The sequence below is a fragment of the Cricetulus griseus genome, chromosome 4 (assembly GCF_003668045.3).
Source record: "Cricetulus griseus strain 17A/GY chromosome 4, alternate assembly CriGri-PICRH-1.0, whole genome shotgun sequence".
Classification (NCBI taxonomy): domain Eukaryota; kingdom Metazoa; phylum Chordata; class Mammalia; order Rodentia; family Cricetidae; genus Cricetulus; species Cricetulus griseus.
In genome coordinates this window covers 52,408,764-52,431,087 of record NC_048597.1, presented here as the reverse complement: position 1 = coordinate 52,431,087, position 22,324 = coordinate 52,408,764, and the positions used below count along the sequence as shown (strand labels likewise).

The window sequence follows — 22,324 nt, the reverse complement described above, 5'->3', positions numbered from 1 at the left end:
TTAGAAATAAATAATTTAAGAAATTAAACATTGGCGGGGTGATGGTGGTGTATGTCTTTAATCCCAGCACTTGGGAGGCAGAGACAGGCGGACCTCTGTGAGTTCAAGGCCAGCCTGGTCTCAAAGAGAGTTCCAGGACAGTCTCCAAACCTACAGAGAAACCCTGTCTTGAAAAACCAAATAAATAAATAAATAAATAAATTAAACATTGTTATCTAGCAAAACTACCTTCAAATATATTTTAAAGTTAACTGCTGTAACTGAAGCTTATGCCCCATCACCAACCACTACCCAGGCCAACTGGGTGCTCTCAACTACCAGTCTCCACCCCTCTTCCTGATGTCGAGTCAGAACTCAGCAAAGTAATACTGAGGAAAGGCTATGCCTGGATAGCACTCAGACATCAACAAATGGGAATCTGTGAATAAAGATGGATGCTCTCTTGCCCTGTACCTCTGAGGTTTGTATTCAGCTCTGCTTCCCTGCAGCTCTTGAAAGGGTTAGGCTCCACCAAGGGCAACACTCTCACTGGTTCACCTGTTGTTTACCTCCCTCTTTCCTTTCACTCCCCAGTTTTCATGACACTTTCAATCCCACACTGAGACTACCACTAAAGCAGTTTATTCCCATACATAGCCTGGGTCTCCATGCACTTAGCATCCGTGACTTTGAACTTTATCTCTCTACTTACAGCAGCAATTCCCTATCCAGAGACAAGATCTCACCCAGGCCATGCTGTTCACACTAATTAAAACAAAATTAATTTCCTTCTGTGTGCCTCAGATCAGTTAGGAAAATCTGTGTCATTTCCTTAATTTTCCAAGATGTTCCTCAGAAACTTTGCCATGTTTTTGCGTGGAATGAAAAACTTCAAAGAACAAAAAAGCAGCCTGATGAAGTTCCTCCCAGTGACAGGAGTATTTCCTGCCAGGCCTCCTTGGCATCTCTGTATATTTTGCCATTTAGAAGTGAATGTAATAGAAGCCAACCTTCTGATTTTTCTTTCTAAAAGACTTTCCACAGTCCGGGCTACTATAATGCCCCTAGACCAGTGATTCTTAAGGGCCATCGTGTTGCTTTACCCCAAACACAACACATCCAGTTGAGAGAAATTTTTTGGTTGACACAACTGGAAAGGAGCTATAGACATGTGGTCCACTGGTGAGTACACTTTAGGGCACGGGACGGTCACATCCAAAAAAGACCTCTTGGATGCTAGATGTGAATAAACAGTGGTTCTCAGTATCAAGTGTGCATTTGATGACTTGCAGCATCTTCAACTTCCAGTGCCCAGGATATACCTCAGATCAAGCAATTAGAAACACCAGGGATGGATCAGGGCTATGGGAACTCTAGTTAAAACCAGCAATGAAGAGCCTGGTGGTGGTGGCGCACACCTTTTATCCCAGCACTCAGAGGCAGAGACATGTAAGCTGGAGGCCAGCCTGGTCTGCAGAGTGAGTTCCAGGACAGGCTCCAAAGCTACTGTCTCAGGGGGAAAACAAAACAAAACGCAGCATTGAAGATACTTCTGTTTCCAGGGTTAAAAGAAGAAAGACTTGGGAAAAAAAAAACCCTAAGGCTCCATTTTGTAGTAAACATAATGAATAGGAAGGCGGTGGCAGGGAGTAAGGGATTACCCAGGGGGTAAGAAACACTGAGGATAACATCTACCTCCTAGTGCTAGTTAAGGCAGGTAAATAAATTAAGGTCAGTAAATTACTTAGGGACTGAGGAGATGACTCGGTGGTTAAGAGCTCCATTCTCCCCTAATGCATGAATGAACTTTGGGAGCCCATTCCCCATGGAGGAACATTCTCTTTGCCTAGATATGAGGGGGAGGGCCTAGACCCCACCTCAAATGACTTGACAGACTTTGATGATCCCCCATGGAAGGCCCCACCCTCCCTGGGGAGTGGATGGGGTTGAGATGGGGGGGTCAGTGGGGGACATGAGAGGATGGGAGGGAGAGGGAACAGGGATTGATATGTAAAATAAGATTGTTTCTCATTTAAATAAAAATATAGGAAATAAAAAAAGAGCTGCCAGCATTGGTTCCCAGCATCCATGTGGGCAACCCACAACAACCTATAACAGCAAAATGAAACCTATCACGATATAAGCACTGTGTAACAAGTAGCTATTATTTCTTGTGGCATTTGGGAAAATTGTTGATCTTAATATATTCATTTTTAATGTAACTATTAGGTAGCTACTAGTAACCATTATACATGAATTTCATTTTCGAAAAGAATAGTCATTAAGAATATAGGCTCTGAACTCCAGTTTGCGATTTTATAGCCAAATGAGCCTGAGTATGTGACAACCTCTCTAAACGTTCTTACATAAAGGAAGAAGTGATTTCTTTCACCAGGACTTTATGAGTTAAAGTGATGCTGTGAAGACACCCACATGGTGCACACATTTATTGTCACTATGTGACTCAGTGAGGACTCAGTTCCCACCTCAGGGACACTGTGGTGCCCTCTACTGTAGGAGCCACTGGAGTGACTAAGCGGAGGCTCCTGTGCCTAAATAAACCAGCATCTGGCTGAAGAGGAAGATGTGTACACTTCTGATGCCATAAGAGACAGCTGTACCAAGGATGGGAGTGTTGAAGCCTTTAAAGATCCTCTTGTCTTTAGGTCTGAGAGCAAGAAATCATATGTTTTAATTTAAGATCCCAACAGTGTATATTAATAGATCTAGTGAAGTAGTGAAGTGGAAGTTAAGGCAGAATTTAAAGTGATTTTGATAAAAGCAGTTGCCGTGTGAGTGTCTGAGAGCTTTCCCCGGAGGACTCTTACCTAATCATGAGGCCCTTGGGACTTTCATTAGGCTAATCCAGATTTTTACAACTAAAGTTATATCAGGGTTTCAGTACAAACCACGACAAGCATGATTAAGGGCAGTGCCTTGTAGAGGGCCAACTATATATAATTCCATAGCACCTCAGCAAGGGAAATTTGACAAATGGGGATGTTTTGTAATTTCATTAGCATTTATTTTAGATTGAGAATAAAATTAAAATCTGAAGGATGTTTTATTTCTCTTAAAGAAAGGATACGATCTGATTAAGAGTTTATTCATCTCTAAGTGTTTAAAAATCGAACATTATCTTAGCAACCAGTATCTCATTGAAGAGGTCTGGGGTTAGCCGTTCAGAATGGGGAAAAATGACAGCATAGAGGAGTCCTGGACCCACATTCTTTCTGATTTGCTGTACCCTTGTCCCGCGCGCTCTGTATTTTCTCGCCAGCAAGAAATCACACGCAGGACACTCGGATCCTTCTGCAGACAAGCTTTAATGCATCTTGTGAGGGGAGAGCATAAGCTTTCCAGAGCGGAGACACTGAACCAAGAAAACCATCCCTTATAAAGGCTGGCCAGCCGCCTGGGACGTGTTACCCTATGAATGGCTTCAGCTCCTCAGGCCAAATGAGCCACGGGATAGGCAGAGATCAAAGGAATGGAGATTACCCAGCGCCTGTGAAGTAATTTACATCTTGGTGTCTTCAGGCACCATTATTGTAATGGATAATGCAGGAACCGGCTCCCTACATACCCTGTTCTTGGAGTGTTGTCTTGTTATCTTCTATAGTGGTTTGAATAAAAATAGCCCCATAGATCCATAGGAAGCAGCACTATTAGGAGGCGTGGCCTTGCTGGAGTAGGTGTGGCCTTGTTGGCAGAGGTATGACACTGCAGGGGTGGCCTCTGAAGTTTCAGAAGCTCAAGCCATGTCTCGTAACTTACTCTCTTTTCCTGCTGCCTTTGGAGCCAGATGCAGAACTCTCAGCTACTCTCTAGTACCATGTCTACCTGCAGGCTTCCGTGCTTCTCTCCATGACAAGAGTGGACTAAACCTCTGAACTGTAAGCCAGCTCCAATTAAATGTTTTCCTTTATAGGAGTTGCTGTGGTCATGACATCTATTCACAGGAATAAAACCCTAACTGAGACATCTTCTTTTCTTGAATTTTGCATCTACATTTAGGACATAGGAAAAAAGCAGAAGACTTATGTCCACATACGTCTCTCACTAAGGAAATACCGTCTTTCTATTCAGGAAAGGAAGCCTTTCCCTGAAGCTTCTGCTTTGGTCTCCTGGGCAGATAGGCACATGTTGACACCAATGTATGGCCGTCTTGATCCAAGACAAGGGCTGTCTCATCTTGCCTGATTCGAAGGATGACCCAGCAGCCTCCTTAGAAACGAGGCTTTTATTTAAAGAAAAGGAAGTGGGTGTAGGTACTGGTAGGCAACAGTTAGAGCCTACCATGAGTACCTTCAGGTGGCCAAGCAGCCAGACAATAAGGGGTTGAATACCTTCATTCTCATAGCCCCAGGGGAAAAAAATGAATCTGTCAACATTGATTTTGCACAACGACAATCTGGCAAGCAAGCAACTCCCCCACCCCTTAAACAGTTTCTCAATCTTCTCTTTGGATGAGGTCAGAAAATTGGGCAGCCATTGTCTAGCCCTGGCAGTATCACTTGTGATCACAATTATGTGATGAGGAAAATCAAGCAGCACTTCCTAGTCAGAGCCCAGAGTCCTAATCCCAAGACTAGTGGGTGTGCTGAAGAATCAGAGAAGGGATTTCTCTAGCCCAAACATTTCCTGTCGAATTATGATATGAAACCAGCCACTCAAACCACTCTATACACAATACTATACTCTTTGTGGCTTTCAATCTTTTATGTAAAATGTTGATAAGACCCTCATTGGAAAACTTCATGTTTTTAATCTTTGAAAAATCAATATGAGAGTTTTAAGTCTTCGTGTAAAATGTCAAGAGTTGCTTATCACCACCTCTCTTTCTCATGCTTGCCTCAATGATTTTGTCTGATAGCGGTCCTCAAGACCCTCCTAAAATGATTCCTCAAATACCCCCAGCTGTTTTCAGCTTCTCCAGGATCCAAGATCTGCTAGAACCTAGTAAGAGACAATGTAAAGAAGTGACTCAAAATTATCTCGCTAAAATAGCATGCCTCTAGTCCTAATCCTTGGGAGTGACAGAGGTTGGAGGTCTATGAGTTCAGAACCAACCTAGGATACAAAGCAAAAGAAAAGAGAGTGAAGCAGTAGCAAAAGGGACAGTGTGGGGCTGGGAAGATAGCTCCGTTGGTAAAGTATGTGCTATGCAAGCAAGAGAACCTGAGTTTAATGCCCAGCCCCCACAAGAAAAAGCCAGGAATGATCATTCCAGTACAGACAGGTGGGTTGTTGAGACTTACTGGCCAGCCAGCCTAGCCTAATCCGAGAGCACTAGGACCCAGGGAGAGAGACTCTGTCCCAAAATGCAAGATAGATGTTCCCTAGGGAGGAGCAACACCCAAGGGTGCCCTCTGGCCTCATGTGCATACACACATATTGTGTGTTCACACACACACATCCACCCACACATGCACAAACATGGAGGATGAGAAGGAGGGGCAGATTCAAAACTTAAGTGATACTCCTTGTGGCGATGGAGAATGTCAGATAATCTCTGACATTCTAGGAGTCATCCATGTCCAAGAAAACCCAGAAGTCAACTGTTGGATGAGCCCTCTTTAACACTCTGGCATCTGAAACTTGACCATGAGCTCAAGATTCACAGAACACTTCTGTAATATCTCCAAATGAAGGGTCTCCAAGTAGACGATGTGGCATGGTGGGTGTTTCTCTTGGCCATGATACCACCAAGATAAGACATCAGACTGTGCCAGAAAGCCAAGGTAGTCACAGGGGAAGAAATTAAAAGTATTATTATTGGAGCTGGAGAGGTGGCTCAGAGGTTAAGGGCACCGACTGCTCTTCCAGAGGTCCTGAGTTCAATTCCCAGCAACCACATGGTGGCTCACAACCATCCGTTATGAGATCTGGTGCTCTCTTCTGATGTGCAGATATACATGGAAGCAGAATGTTATATTCATAATAAATAAATAAAATCTTTAAAAAAAAGTATCACTATCATAGTTAGAGCAACAAATGGACTTCTCTGGAAGAGAAGTGGGAATACACTCAATGTTTCCACAAAAGCAGAAAATGTGGACAAGAGCTTGAAAGTCCAAAATCTTTTCATGTGTTTAAAAGTGTGTTTTTAGTTGGGCAGTGGTAGCACATGCCTTTAAGCCCAGCATTCAGGAAGCAGAGGCAGGTGGATCTCCATGAGTTCAAAACCAGTCTGATCTACACAGCAAGTTTCAGGACATCTAGGGCTACACAGAGAAAATCTGTGTTGGATGAAAACAAACAATCAAAAAACGGTGTGTTTTTTAATGTCCCAACCATATTTTTTACAACCATGCAAATTTAACCAAAACAGATTCTTGTCTAATTTCTTCAGATAGCCTATGAATTATCCTGAAGAACATAGAAATGGGTAACAATACTCTGCACCTGACCCCCAGCTATGAGAAGGTTGTTGGGTGACACTGGGCATTAGAAAACATATACAAAGATTAGATCCAATGGGATGTCAGCTGGAGAGCACAGGTATGATCTTTTCCTAAAGGCAAGATCCACACACAAAAAGATAAGAAGTCATATCAATTAATAAAACAGTAACAGCCTGCGGGGGACGCACACTGTTCCAAAGAAGGGGGAGCGATGCTATACAATGCTAAGGCATTGTTGAGACTGCCTCTGTGTGTGCAGAAGGGGACTGATAGAGATGATACACAGAGGCTTCCATACAGCTTCTGACAAGTTCATAGCCAGATGAACCATCCTGCTATTGGCAGGGGCCGCTTCATTCTGCATTAAGGGCTGTCTCAAAAATTGAAATGCATGCCTGAAAATCAGCAGCCTGATTACTGGTCGTCCTGGAGCCTCTCTTGCCCTGTGATCATGCTCCACCCAGGAACCAACATGATCTTCAAGAATGTGAACCTAATCAGCCTGGTCCTTACTCAACACCATCAGTCACTTTCACTGCCATCTTGCTGAATGCTCAAGTCTGAGGTCTTTGTGTGACAAAAGTCTTAAGATCTGGATCCTTGTTACATGCTTGTCTTTTTTTTTTTTTTTTTTAAATACTCAGCAGTACCACAGTGTGGGCTCCAGTGCCCAGAGCTAGCAGCGTCAGCCAGACAGATGGCACATTTGGAGCTCAGAGGAGGTGGCAATTGGTGTCCTCATCAGACTGCTTCTTGGTTTGATTTAGGACATTGTTCCTGACTGGTTGAAAAAAAAATCTTATGGAGTGATTAGAGTCTCAAGAACACATTGCTCAATAATTCTCAATGCTAAGAAATTACACAAAAATTCCTCTGGGTACTGTCTTCCTTTAACATTTAGACACCAAGAGTACATGGTGTGCCTCCCGCCTGTGAAGGAATGCTAGAATAACTTCTGATTGATATGATCAAGATCAGTCTTTACTATCTTATTTAAACCTTAAAATCATTTTTAAAAAGTACCTAAATAAAAGGGCAGTAAGTAAATTTAACCAAGCAAATAAAAGACAAATGGACAGAAATGTGAAAAATATTGAATCTCATAATAAATGAAGTGCAGATTTAAAATAGTTTCATTCATTGGATTTAAAAATAATTACAGTAAACATTTGCCTAGATTCTGTTTTTCCTTTTCAAACAAAAAATTTAAATTTAAAAAAGTTACAAAGATTAAATTTAAAAATCAAAATAGGTCCAACTACTTTGAACTGTTAGACAAAATAAACCCTTTCTTCCACAAGTTGCCTTGATCATGTTTTTTGTTTTTTTGTTTTTGTGTTTTATTACAGCAACAGAAAAGTAACTAATACAAAATGATTGCATGGAAAGATATTTAAGACAAATCATTGGGCCCCAGTTTTTCAAATCATTATTCGCTCAGTGGATCTCGTTTCTTTGGGGGGGGCAATGCATAGGCATAGAGAGGGGAAAAACACTATAGAAAATGTCTTAGTTAAGGTTTATTGCTATAAAGAGACATCATGACCACAGCAACTCTTCTTTTGTTAGTTTTTTTTTTTTTTTTCTTTTTTTGAGACAGGTTATCTCTGTGGTTTTGGAGGCTGTCCTGGAACTAGCTCTTGTAGACCAGGCTGGTCTCGAACTCACAGAGATCCACCTGCCTCTGCCTCCTAAGTGCTGGGATTAAAGGTGTGTGCCACCACTGCCTGGCTCACCCTAGCTTTTTTTTTTTCTCTCCATTTTTTATTTAAATTAGAAACAAGATTATTTTACTTGTCAATCCCAGTTCCCTCTGCCTTCCCTCCTTCCCTGCCCCCCTCCCCCAACTAACACCCTACCTATCCCATACCCTTTCTGCTCCCCAGGGAGGGTGAAGCCTTCCATAGGGGGTCTTCAGAGTCCATCATATCCTTTGGGATAGGGCCTAGGCCCACCCTCTTGTGTCTAGGCTCAGGAAGTACCCCTCTATGTGGAATGGGCTCCCAAAGTCTATTCCTATGCTAGGGATAAGTACCAATCTACAAAAGGCCCCATAGATTTCTGAGGTCTCCTCACTGACACCCATGTTCATGGGGTCTGGATCAATCCCATGCTGGTTTCAAAGCTATCAGTCTGGGAACCAAGAGCTCTCCCTTGTTCAGGTCAGCTGTTTCTGTGGGTTTCACCAGCCTGGTCTTGACTGGTCATCACTCGTCCTTCTCTGCAACTGGATTCCAGTTCAGTTCAGTGTTTAACTGTGGGTGTCTGCTTCCACTTCCACCAGCTGCTGGGTGAAGGCTATTGGGTGGTATATAAGTCAGTCATCAATCTCATTATTAGGGGAGGGCATTTAAGGTAACCTCTCCTCTCTTGCTTAGATTGTTAGCTGGTGTCATCGTTATAGATCTACAGACATTTCCCTAGCTCCTGATTTCTCTTTAAACCTATAATTGCTCCCTGTATTATGGTATCTCTTATCTTGCTCTCCTCTATTCTTCCCCCAACTCAAACTTCCTGCTCCCTCATGTCCTCCTAACCCCTCCTCTTCTCCCCTTCTCATTCTCCTAGCTCCCTCTCCCTACCCTCATGTTCCCAATTTACTCAGGAGATCTTATCCCTTTCCCCTTCTCCGGGGGACCATGTATGTCTCTCTTAGAGTCCTCCTTGTTTCCTAGCTTCTTTGGCAGTGTGGATTGTGAGTTGGTAATCCTTTGCTCTATGCCTAAAATCTATATATGAGTGAGTACATACCATGTTTGTCTTTTTGTGACTGGGTCACCTTGCTCAGAATGGTTTCTTCTAGTTCCATCCATTTGCCTGCAAATTTCAAGATTCCATTGTTGTTGTTGTTTTTTCCACTGAGTAGTACTCCATTGTGTAAATGTATCACATTTTCTCTATCCATTCTTCAGTTGAAGGACATCTAGGTTGCTTCCAGGTTCTGGCTATTGCAAATAATGCTATGAACATGGTTGAACAGATGTCCTTGTTGTATGAATGTGCTTCTTTTGGGTATATGCCTAAGAATTCACCTTAGCTTTTGAGTCAGGGTTTCTCACCAGCCAGGAGGTTCTGGTTAGGTTAGGTTAGGGTGGCTGGCTGGTGAGCCCCAGGGATCTGATTCCACCTCCTCAGAGCTGGAACTACAAGCATTCCACTACATCTGGCTTTTATATGGTTTCTGGGATTGAACTTGGGGTCCTCATGTTTACAGGGTAAGCTTTGTATTGACTGAACTCACTCCCAGGCATTATAATGGGCAACTTTGATTGCCATCTTGACTGGATAGAGAAGTGCCTAGCATATTAGTAAAGTACACCTCTGGGTGTATCTTTGAGGATGTTTCCAGATTAACTATGGGAGGAAGAGCTGCCCTGAATATGAATACCTCTGCCTCACAGACTGGGGTCCAGGCGCAATAAAAGGGGAACCGAGAAAAGCTCACTGGGTGCAGTTATTTTGCTTCATATCCTGGCTGCCATGACATGAACTGCTGTATGTTGTCCTGAGCACCCCTCCCCCGTGGACCAAAACATGAGCCAAAATAAATCTTTCTTCCCTTAAATTGTCAGGTATTCTGTTGCAGTGAGAAATGTGGTTAATACAGGCCCTAGAAGAAACAGCAGAAAAGGTAGATCACCATTATGTAGGATTATGTAGGATCAGGAGCCTTTCATTTTCAGTGATTATGGGTCCCTAATGATCTTCAGCATGCCAGGGCAGCCCCTCAGGAAAAAAAAAAAAAAAGAACAAGTTGTTCCATTCAACACCCTTTCCTTCTCAAGAGATAGGCAGGGCCAGTATTTTGTGAATCTCTCTGGATTCAGGACTCTACTTGGGCACACTATTCCCACCCACTAATGGGATGCTTTATAAAGCTACTGGTTCTGAATGGAGCCCAGCGGGAGCTCTGCAGTAGATTTAGGCCACAGGGCCAGCAGCTGTCAATGCTGCCAATTATGTCTCTAACACAATTGAGCCAGTATCCTAGGTACCTATGGCATGTAAGAGTGAAGCTTGGGGTTGTCTGCAGGACCCTGACAATAACTGCAATGAAGATTCCTAAGGCTCTCGAGCATGGTGATACTTCTGCAACAGCGAACAGTTCTGCTCCAAAAGCAGCTAGTTATCACTATAAATCCAAATCTATGCAAACAGGGCCGCTCAGCGTGATCTGCGGTTAGAAGCACTGAGGTGTGTGGCAAGGTAGGCATTAATAGCTCTGGGATATAAGTGAACAGCAGCAAAGGCTATTAAAGGTTAGCTACAGCATCAGCTTGCTGATAGCATCCCAAAATGTTGAAGCACAGGGCTTATCATGTAGTCAATGCGATGAACCAATGGTCATAAAGAATGCTGCAGCTAGACTTCATGAGTGGCAGGACCAACAATAGGACTGGTCCTTTTTGCCCTCCTAGTGATTAACTGGTGAGATGAGACATGTGCTTTCTTTCCCTACAAATACTGGGTTTACTTTTATTTTCCCAGAGCTAGGTATCAAAACCAGAACCCAAACATATGCTGGCCAAGCAGTCTACCGCTGAGCTACATCCCTGACACCCACATTTAGGTTTTTGTTTTACATATATTTGTGTGTTTGGAGAAGGTTGTATCACACATATAGAGACCAGAGGAAATTCTGTAGGACTCAGTTCTCTCCTTCCACAATGTGGGTTACATCATCAGTCTTGATGGCAAGAGCCTTTACCCCAAGCCATCTCACTGCTGCAACTTACGTTTTGATGAACAGGATATCCCAATTCACTGTGGGGAAAGGGGAGGAGCCTTCCACCAGGGAAATTGTAATCTGACAGATACCTCAACTATATCCAGGTCATTTGAGTTTTTGTACCTGGGAGACAACCAAGCAGCTTTGCTCTTTGGCAGCCCATCTGTGATAGGCAGCACGGATACTGATTACAATGGGATAGTGTCACTGCTATACAATTGAGGGCAAGGGTTATGTCTGGAGCCCAGGGCATTCACTAGAATATCTGGGTACTTCCATGCCCAAAGTAACGGTAAATATGTGATTGCTATGGCAATGCTAGAATAACTAAAACTGCCTTTAAAAATGAAGGTGGTGGTGACTCCATCAGTCAAACAATCTACATCTCAACTGATGGCCAATGAAGGACCATCTAGAAAGCATGGCTGAGATGGGGATCACCAGCTACATCCCCCAGGCCAGCTGTAGTAGTGTGGCCCTCAGCTTGCTCCTCTACTCCTCCTATACTGTTTTGTAGGCTGTTATGTAGCCATCACCTTGAAGATCTTGTTAATTAATGTGTATGGACTGAAGATCTGCATGATACAGATGAAGAAATGGTACACTCATGCCTGCTTCACCTCCTCAGTCCACCTTCTCCGTCCTATTGCTGTGCTAATAAGTGGCTCAGCAACATACCACACCTACCTTTTGCCTAAGTGCCTTCCTCCTAATGGACCCAGTCAGACGGGTAAGGAATGCCCATGCTGGGATGTACACAGGTAATTGTCTGGTTAACTCTTGATCACTGGAGATAGCATACTTGCTTTTCTCATGTTTTAAGGAGAAATTCTATGTACATTCTACAGATGTCTTCAGAATGCAATGGGAACCCAAGAAGTCACTAGCACAGAGTGACAGACTTCCTCCCTCCCTACATTTCACTCTTCCCAGGCTCTCTTAGATCCCAACATAAACTATTTACATACAAAGCCTTCCAGGCTTTGCTAACTGACAACTAGGGCTAATGCTAGGAACAAATGAGAGATTAGTTGCATATGCTTTCAAAGTTAAGACCAAAGACACTTGTGGAAATCAGCCCAGAAAGCATGCTGTTCACCCAGGGCTCACAATTTGATTCTTTGTGGATGAAATTGTTATTGTACTGTTTCAAAACTGAACTACAAAGCATAGTGGGTTTTTTTATTGGTTAGTACTATTTCTTTTTTATCTCCATGGCTCTACGAGTTGAAAGGCATTACTATCTCCATGCTATAAAAAGAAATTGGAAGTCAGAGTTCTAGCTGCTAAATCCCAGCTAGCCTTCATCCCAGGCTGGATTTCTAGCCTATGCCCTTAGCTGTTATCCTTCTATTCCTCAGCATGACCTCTACCCTCACTTTCTTACTCCAGAGGCAGCCCAGTCAGATAAACCCAGCAGGCCTTGCCCTTTCATGTTCCTGCTAGGCCTGTCAGCCTTGGGATCTTCAGAGACCAAGTCTAATGCCATCTCCCAGAACTTCTCAAAGAGAACTACTTCCTTATCAGCACTTCATTTTCCCATGTCTCTGTTACATGTTCCACATCGTCACCTTCTGCTGTGCTTACCAACAAGGCTGGAGCCACAAAGACGTAGGTACTAGAGTCCCAGGCACTGAGTACTCAGCTGCTCAGTGAGTCCTCAGGGCCGTGTGCTCCGGCTCTCCCACCACTGGACCCTCAGCACATGTATCAACTGGCCATGGTTTACACTCATTTGCTGAATGACAGATTAAATGAGTTAAAAAAAGGTTTCTTCACTGTTCTGGGCTCCTGGAAAGGAGCTTCTACCACATCCAGCAAACAGTGGCCACCTTTCTGAGACACAGGTTCCCAGCACAAGCCACCTTTGCTTCCATTTTTTAAGGTCTTAACATGCTTCAACAATAAATCCAAGAATAAAAGAAACTGTTCAGTGACTAATAGAAGATTTATTTATGCAAGAATAGTCATCCTTGCCAAATTTAATATGACAGCTTAAATGTTCGGTCCAGTTTTCCTTCCTGGATAAGTTTTTCCTGTCTGTCCTGTACAGAATCAAACAAAAAGAGACAAAACATTAAAAAGCAATGCATTCTGGCATGGCCATGGAATAACTGCAAATCAGGAAGAAAAAGTCTCAAAATTTAATTGTAATGCCATCCCCTAAAGCCCAAGAACTCTAAGGAAGTAATAAGAAGCTAAAGTTAGGACAGTAATACTGCCATTCAAAAGCACATTAGCTGTTTTTAATGATGAGAAAGGAATTGCCCCATTCTAAAGCACACATTGTTTTTGTTTTGTTTTGAGGCAGAATCCTACCCTATAGCTCAGGCTAGCCTGGAACTCAGTCAATAGCCCAACCGGCCTCAAACTCATGGTGATCCTCTTGCCTCAGTCTTCCCAGGGTTGAGATTACAGGTATGAGCTACCATGCCAGCTTCAAAAGTAGACAGGAGAGCAAATGTAAACAAGTTCTGGAAAAAGCACAGCTGATTTGCCAATCAAAAGATAAGAGCTCTGATAGAAATGTGTCGGGCTGCTGATGGACACAGATGAGTGGCCTCCAGGCTAGATGGCTGCACAAGTCCTGGGACCGTGCCAGGAACCAAGAATGGAGCAGCCGTCTCTGTGACCATGCAGGCAGGCCTCTGATGACAGTGACTGACAGGCTACTTCTGGGCTACTTCTGCTTCTGTTGTTAAGGTTTAGTATGTTTGAAAAGTAACCTCCATAAAGAACTCAGCCGCAGATAGCATGCTAAGTAATCCATATGTTCTGTTAACCCTGGAGCAATAAACATCATCTCTAAAAAATACTCCAACAAAACTAAAGAACGTTACCAGGCTATCTGAAGTAAACCACAAAAATGGCTAGTTTTAAGGCAGACATGGTGACTAATTTCTGAAATCCCAATGCTCAGGAGGCTGAGACAAAAGTCCTAAAATTAGGCTGTCCTGGACGACACGGTAAGACCTTTTCAATCCTGTCTTAGTAAAAGTTTCTACCTACCCTCTAAGGAGAAAATTAACTTTAAAAAAGTTATTATGGTATTAATTTGCCTAATAACTACACTATAATTTCCTTATAGTATCTGGAAGAAACAAAAAAGGGTTCACCAACTTAAACCCTAATTTCCTATTCTATGACTTTTTTTTTTTAAATGGCAGAGTAAACATTGAATTAAAACCTGGAAGACCCATAGGCTGCCATGGGTTTTTTTGTTTGTTTGTTTTTTGTTTTTTAACAAAGTATCAAATCAAATGGAAACCCCCAATTCTTCCTGAAAGGAATGAAGATACAAGACAGAAAGGGAAAGGACTGTTCAGATGGGAGGGGCTTGGGAGCAATCATCACAACACTGAATGGCAGCTGATACCTAGAGGGACCTCTCACACTGATATTAAACACCTGGGCCAAATACTTACCCTGTCTGTTTTGAAAACGTAATACCAGAAGATGAGGGGCCCAAAAGCTGCCAAGGCTCCTATAAGTGAGTTCTTGGGAGTGGGTCTGAAATTGGGATAAACACTTGTTGATTTTGCATAGGTCCAGCGAATCAAGGCAGGATCTTCCTGAAATCAATACAAACAAAGAATGACTTGTAAACCTTAGGAGGACATGTTGAAGAAGAGATTCATCAGGCTGTTGTGAAGGAGCACGAGGATGTCTTTTGTTCTCCAGGGTAACTCTCTCAGACCTTCAACTCTGCCTTTCTGACCTCTACCCCTCAAGAGGGATTACAGGGTTGTGCCACCGATCCCACCGACTGGTTTCTAGTACTCAAAAACTTTTTTTTTTCTTTCTCTTCTCCCTCTTTTTTCCTTTTCCTTTTTGATTTTGGTTTTTATGAGACAAGGTCTTGTCTTGTAGCCCTGGCCGACTTATAGTCCAAGTCAACACTACAACAGTCCTCCCATGCCTCAGCTTCCTAAGTGCTGGGGTCATGGGTGTGCATTACCATGTGCAGTCATAACTGTCTAATGAACCTGTTTAAATCAATTTAAACATTCTTCTACCCCCAGCTAGCTTTCTGTGTACTTAGGATCTAAGACGCCTAACTTTAAACTGGCAGAGAAGCCCCCTACCCCCTTCACTTCCACGAATTCCTCTCAGACTTACCCTTATCTTTATTCTGGTTCTTGGAAGTGGCCATCAGAACCACATCACATCCCTGGTGAAAAGAGACCTCAGCAGCTCTATCAAGCTTCCTATTTTGCTTCTAGGACTCTTTCTGATGTGTCCCATGGGCCTTTCCTGGCTTCGTCAGTTGCAGGAAGACAAAAGCAGCCTTACCCTGAGCTATATGCTTTTGCTTTCTTTTGGCTCTGAGATCAAATCAAGGCATGAACTCTACCACTGAGCTATACCTTTTACCATAAACTGTAAGTATCTAAACTAACTTGGCTGATGTTTGAAAAACAAACTATGACATTCCACACTATTTAAAAAAAAAAGGTCAAAGTTGTCAAAAAAAAAATCAGTTTATATTGGTTAAGAAAAAAATAATGTAACATATTTATACTAAAATAATTTCCTAAGAATAGCAAATCTACCCCCAAACACATAATTAAAGTTAATTAGCTAAATCCCCAAGTGATTTTGCAAAATTATTCTCTCCAATTAACTGACAAATTAAAATAAGCAAATAAAATCAGCTTTAGTCTTCAGTATGCAGCGTGAACACCGAAGGTGCTAACGGAACACCACAGAGACATGATTGGCAGGACTAAAATAAGTTCCACATTTACATTTCAAACTATACTGAATACAGCAATTTGACCCTGAGGTGACCAGCTGCAGCTCAAAGGTAAAAGCAACCTTGAGTGGAGACGCTTCCAGCCTTTCAATAGTTGAAATCCTCAACCGTGTAGGTGATAGGTTAGAAAAGTCTTAAAAATGCCTTCTGCTGCCAGGCGTTGGTGGCGCACATCTTTAATCCCAGCACTCATGATGCAGAGGCAGGCGGATGTCTGTGAGTTCGAGGCCAGCCTGGTCTCCAGAGCGAGTGCCAGGATAGGCTCCAAAGCTATACAGAGAAACCCTGTCTCAAAAAAAAAAAAAAAAAAAAAAAAAAAAAAAAAAAAAAAAAAAAAAAAAGAAAAGAAAAGAAAAGCCTTCTGCTGCTCTAGAAACGACTACTGTTGTCACTTCACACTAAGACAGAAGGGTTTTGCAGTGCTGTTTATTATTCCCTAGAATAGTAGCGAGTAAGGCCAGATGATGAAAGGATCAACAGATTTGCTTTTCTGCTAGAGAATGTATCTGAAGGCCACACAGTGAGATTTCTCAATCTGCCAGTCACGCACCACTCCCCAGATACAGAAATCTCATTGCACAAAAGTACCAATAACTTCAAAATCAAAACCACAAGAAAGAGGCTGGAGAGATGGCTCAGTGGCTGAGTAGTTAGTTGTTACTCTTGAAGAGGACCCGGGTTCAGTTCCCAGCACCAACATGGTAGCTCACAGCCATCCCTAACTCTAGTTCCAAATGACCCAATGTCGATTTCAGGCCTCCTCTGACATCAGGCATTTACATGGTACACATACAAAACTGCAGACAAAATACTCATACAAATAAATGAAGTAAATAGGGGAAGGGCAACTTTCCATGACACCACTCAGTGTCCATAAAAGTCAACTAGTCCATTGACTTTAAGCCTTTATAGACTGATGGCTACCAACATTTTCCTCTAGCCTTAGACCTCCATGTTCAACTCAACATCTAACCACCGTGGCATGGACATAAGCATCTAACAGGTACCCCAAAAGTACCCCCAAACCGATCTGTCAATATTCCTTTTCAATGCACCACACTTGTTCCTCTCAGGCTCTTCCAGTAAAAGGAACTCTGTTGGCCTTGGGAGTTGTCCTTAACTCTTTTTCTCATACACCACTTCCACCTGACATTGAACCTGGCTAGATCTACTCTTAACACCTATCCACTACTTGCCACTTCTTGCCACCTCCACAACTACTGTCACAGCAACTGTTAACTAAGAGATATAACTGTGGTAAAAGCCTCCTAGATCATTTCTCTGCCCTCACCCCCTGGAAGACAATCCTTGAGGAAACAGATTTGGTTAAGCTGGAAGTCTCCATTACATGACTCCCTCCGCAATAAAAATCTTTACATTGCCATACAGGTCTTGTGTGATCAGGTCCCAGGAGCTTCTTTAACCTCATTGTTTTGTCATTCTGCCCTTGACTTTCCCTATTTTATCCACAATGGCCTCTTCAAAAACGTGTTTTGTGTGTGTGTGTGTGTGTGTGTGTGTGTGTGTGTGTGTGTGTGTGAGAGAGAGAGAGAGAGAGAGAGAGAGAGAGAGAGAGAGAGAGAGAGAGACTTGGCTCAGCCTCCAGGGTTCTAGGATGCCTACTATATTGTGAATTAGCTCTCTGGTACATTCTGAAATATGCTAAAGCTGCCAAGCACACTCGTGCCCTTATATGTACAGTCTCCTCTAGCCAGCATGCTATTTTCCTCCCTAAGCTAATTCCTTTGGTTCACTTCTTTCAGATCTTTACTTAAATGTCAGGCTCCAAGGCTGGGACTGTAGCTCAGAGGTACAGCATTTCTCTACCATGTGAGACCACAAAACAAACAAAAACAAAACACCCAATGCCATGTTCCAAACAGGTGCTTCCTTCCCTGTTACACACACTGCTAATCCCGCTCTTCCTTTTTCTATCATTTAACACTATTTCATATACTAAAAGATTTAGAGTTCTTCTATTTGCCACCCCCACTAGAGAGACAGCTGGCTCTACAAGGAGAGGGACTTTAGCTGGCTTTGTACTCTTACCTTATCATCTCAAATAGTCTCATAATAGATATTGAGCAATTATTTCTGAGCAAATCAGTCATTCCTAAAGATTAGACAAAGGGATTCAATTGTATTGGCTGGCAAACAATTAATGGAACAAACAGCTAAAGAGGCAGGGGTTAATAACTCTGCTACAGATGAGAAATGGAAACTGCCCTGGATTGCAGAGATTAAAAGACAGGTGACTGGGGATCGAAACCTGATTGAGGCCTTATTCCATTTACTTAAAGATTCAACAAACAAACAGACCAAATGTTGTGGAGCACACCTTTAATGTCAGCACTCAGGAGGCAGATGGATCTCTGTGAGTTCAAGGCCAACTTGGTCTACAGAGTGAGTTCCAGGATAGCCAGGGATATAGAGACCCTGTCTGAAAATAAATAATAATGAAAATTACAGCATACTATCTAGCAGATCAAAAGCAACTATGTGTACAGTTTAGAACAGACGTATCTCTTCCACTCTGTAAACAAAGATCTGGTTGGAGATACTATATCCAACTGGGTAGAAGACTACACAAACCAGGGCTCAAACTGAGCACTGGGACCTGCTACTGGGTTTATCTGTATGAGCAATATATCCTGACCATACTGTCTTCTCATCTAGAAAGCCAACAAGAGAGCAACACAGCTTAATTCAAAGACGAGTTGTGACATATAAATTAAAAAAGGAAATGTCTTTCAGGCCAGGTATGGCTTTACAAGGAAGGGGCAACAATCCCAGTATTCAGAGCTGTGGCTGGGAAACCTGGAGTTCTGATGTCTTTAGAAGAAAAACAAAACAAGACTTAGTACTGTATCTGGTCACCTAGTGTAACTTCCCTTGGCTGTTCTCCTAACTTCCAAAATTTCAGAGAATGGATATACAATTGTTGGAATGTCTTCATTTGAGATATTTAGAGAACATTTACAGAGGAAATTGTCTAAAAGCACACTTGTTAAAATACCAGTTTACTGGCATGCTACACACTTTCTCATTTGATTTCACAACTCTATGTCTAATGCACACCATTTACAGGAGAACATTAAAAAGCTATGTTTTAAGAGAGATTACATAAATTTCCCAGGGGGTCATGGTTTGTCAGTATATGATGTCATGTGGTCTGATCCCAAAGCCAAAATGCTTCATTAAACTTTAGGTTCTATAATGCACTTAATGTGAACAAACCTTACATTCCCATGAGAGAGCAGTGACTGTCCTTGGGAGTTTACGCTGCACAGTTGCAAGGACTAGACCTGAGCAAGCCCTTTACAAGGAAGACACTGGGCTAGACCAATCACGTGCTACTCTGCCTCAGAAGAAAAGAAGGACCGTATTATAACCAAGTTTCAGACAAGAAAGCCGAGGCTATGCAGTTTAACAACTTGCTCCAGGTCAGGAGGGAAGTCGTCAAGCCAGGATGAAAGGCCAGCTGGGTTTGCAGCCCGAGCCCCATCCTGTTGACCACTGAGCCTACGGCCGAGGTCAAAGGGACAAGAGCTGTGTGGCTAGGGGCCCGTGTCCAGCATTTGGATTGGAGCTGGGCGGCCCCGCGCGTGCCCGCGCGAGGTGCCGCTGCCGCTGCCGCGGCCCACTGTCCCGCCCGGCCCCACTCACGATGTGCGTTTGGCGTTTGGGGTCGTTGTACTGAAGCAGATATTCCCGTTTAAGCCTGGCCCTTATGCTCAAACGCTCGATCTGAGCCTTTCGGGTCTCCGGAGACAAGTCATATTCGGCTGGGTCGAGGGTACTGGGGAGTGTCGCCAGGGGCGCAGGCTTATACTTGGAATCCGCCATCTTGGCTCCCGGCACACATCTGCGCCTGCGCGGTTATGAGGGCTGCCCGCTTCAGTTTGACCTTCAGACTCAGGAAATGCGCCTGCGCACGCGGTCGCGCGAGCTGGCAGGAAGGGAGGGAGAGGGGTGGAGTTTGAGATGGGGCGGGGCCTTCCTCCACGCCCCTCTGCATCCGTATTGTGCGCGTGCGCGCTGTTGTCTACTCGCCTCTGGCGTCTTGTCTGAGTTTGACAGTTGTTTCCCTCTGTGCTTCTCCTTGCTTGCAGAGATGATTTCCTGATTGAGCAGTCTAGACGAAACTGGACTGGCTGTTGCTCCTGAAGTCCTGCCGTGCAGTGTGGGTTCGTCCAAACTGGGCGACCTTGGAGAAGGTCATTTGGTGTCTCCTTAGTTTCCTTTTTCTTATCCAGGAGAAATGACCTTGACACTGTGGAGTTGTGGGGTTTAAATGAAACAATGAAAAATGCAAAGTGCTTATATTCCGTAGCTCCCCGCACCCCCCCAAAGGACAATGAACTTTTATTTTGCAGGTTACCACATTAGGGCCAGTCCACTGTTAATCTCAAAGATGGGAGGAGAAAGACCACTGATCCAAATCCTCAGGGCCAAATTAAAGCAAACAATGAAAGCATGTCTTGTTCTTCTTAAACAGGAGCTGCCATCTCCTAAGATGGGGTTTGAGAGGTCAGCATTGATGTGAGGAAGACAAGGTTTTTATAGCCTGGGGGTGAATGGGTAGGGGGTTTCCAAATGGGGGATTTGGTGGGCAAAATAGGCAGAGTTATAGGAGGAGAACATAAGCATAACAAGTTATAACGACCTCTTTGCAAGGTGTTTGTAACAAAAGGTAGTCATTGAAGGGACCAGCACCCCGTTTTGGCTGCCATGACAGTCTAACACGAGCTTGCCTGACCTTGCCTTGGTCACTAGGAGGTCAGATGCATGCCTCGTGGCAAGGAACCAATCAGAAGTTAGCTAGCAGGGCTGTGCTTTATGGCTCTGGGTATACTTTACAGACAAGTACATTGCAGTGATGTACAGAGCATAGCAACTGCCCTGGGTGGTCCTATAGGCCATAACAAACAGTTAACCAATCAACACAAGGCAGGTCCTCCAAGCCTGGAGGTGCACCAATCCTGAGCCTGTGTGTACCCCTAGACACTCCCCTTACCCTCTCCTATAAGATCTTTGTTCCATGGTTTCTTGGGGTCTCCCCCCCCCATGATGAATGGATGAAAAGTCTGAGCTAATGGGATTAGCTCATTAACTGCAATATTGGTGGTGCACGCCTTTAATCCCAGCACTCGGGAGGCAGAGGCAGACGGATCTCTGTGAGCTCCAGGCCAGCCAGCTTTCCAGATCGAGTGCCAGGATAGGATCCGAACCTACACAGAGAAACCCTGTCTCGAAAAACCAAAAAAAAAAAAAAACCTGCAATAAAAGACTCATTACTTTTGTATTGAAATGGGCCTCTTGGTGATTTGGGAGTTCAGAATTTGGGCACAACAGTCATAACAAGATAGTCATAGCAGCCCTTTTGAAGCAAAGGTAGGGTTGCAAGATGGTTATTAACTTTTTGAAACAAAGGCATGATTGACATTCCTGGAATAGGCAGTATAGAACCTATTTGCCCTTAAGGTTACAGGTGGGGCATAGTCCAATCATTGAGAAACAGGTTTAATCATAAACAGGAATGAACGCAGTTTGTCTTTACTGTAAGATGACTTTTAAACCTAAAATGGAGGCAGACTGGTTCTTCATCACCTAAGTGTAAGCTTATATTTTGTAGATGTGAGACTCTGTTTAATAGGAGACTGGTGTTACAGGGTGTAACCAACTGTAGTCAATCAGAAAATGATGAAGAACGAAACTTCTGAAGAAATAGCTTAGTTAAAAGGGCTAAAAACTCTTAAATCCTTAGCACTGCTCGAGTGCTGAAAACGAAAGGCATCCATCCTTACAGATAGGAAAGTACACAACAGGATTCAAGGGCAAACTCACAATCCCAAGATTTGGGAGGCAGAAGCAGATTTGCACTCAATGCCATTCTGGGGTATATACCACAAACCTCTGCTTCAAGAGAATAAAAAAGAAAAGATGATTTGAAGAGTAAATGAAGGTAACACATGTAGCTTTCAGCATTCCTCCCTGGCCCCCCCACACCCCTCCCTCCCCACCCCACCCATACACACTATCACTAAGGGAAGAAAGCATCTTCAAAGCACACAGCAGGGCATTTAGGTACCCATAAAACACTCCTCAGGAGGCAACAATGGAAACAATACCACATAAATCCAGCAAGGAAATTTGGATAAAAAAAAGCTTCAGTCTGGCTGAACCTTCTGGGGACATGTAGGTATGTGGGGGAAATGGTTGCTAGGCAGAGGCAGGACCTAGAAAATGTTGGCACTGAAGTGATGAGCAACAGCACTGCTGTCAAATTTATTCAACACTTTAATACTGTTTTAAAATATTTATTAAGCACCCCTGTATGAAGCGCATCTTACACCATTCAGTCTCAGTCAGTCTTCTAGGCTTAGTAGAAAAACTACACAAGAAATAGAAGCTGGGTCCTTGTTATTTTTTTTTCCCCAGTAGCTGATAATC

The 22,324-nt window shown here is 43.3% G+C and overlaps 1 protein-coding gene across 1 annotated transcript; it reads right to left on the bottom strand.

Moving 5' to 3' along the window:
• Positions 1-13,044: 13,044 nt before the first annotated feature.
• Ndufb4 (NADH:ubiquinone oxidoreductase subunit B4) lies at positions 13,045-19,763 on the bottom strand. The gene is made up of 3 exons (XM_027412706.2): positions 19,538-19,763; positions 14,541-14,687; positions 13,045-13,160 (listed from the first exon to the last, which is right to left on the bottom strand). Exons 1-3 carry the CDS (start codon positions 19,715-19,717, stop codon positions 13,098-13,100), a joined length of 390 nt encoding a protein of 129 aa, XP_027268507.1. The 5' UTR covers positions 19,718-19,763; the 3' UTR covers positions 13,045-13,097.
• Positions 19,764-22,324: the final 2,561 nt, after the last annotated feature.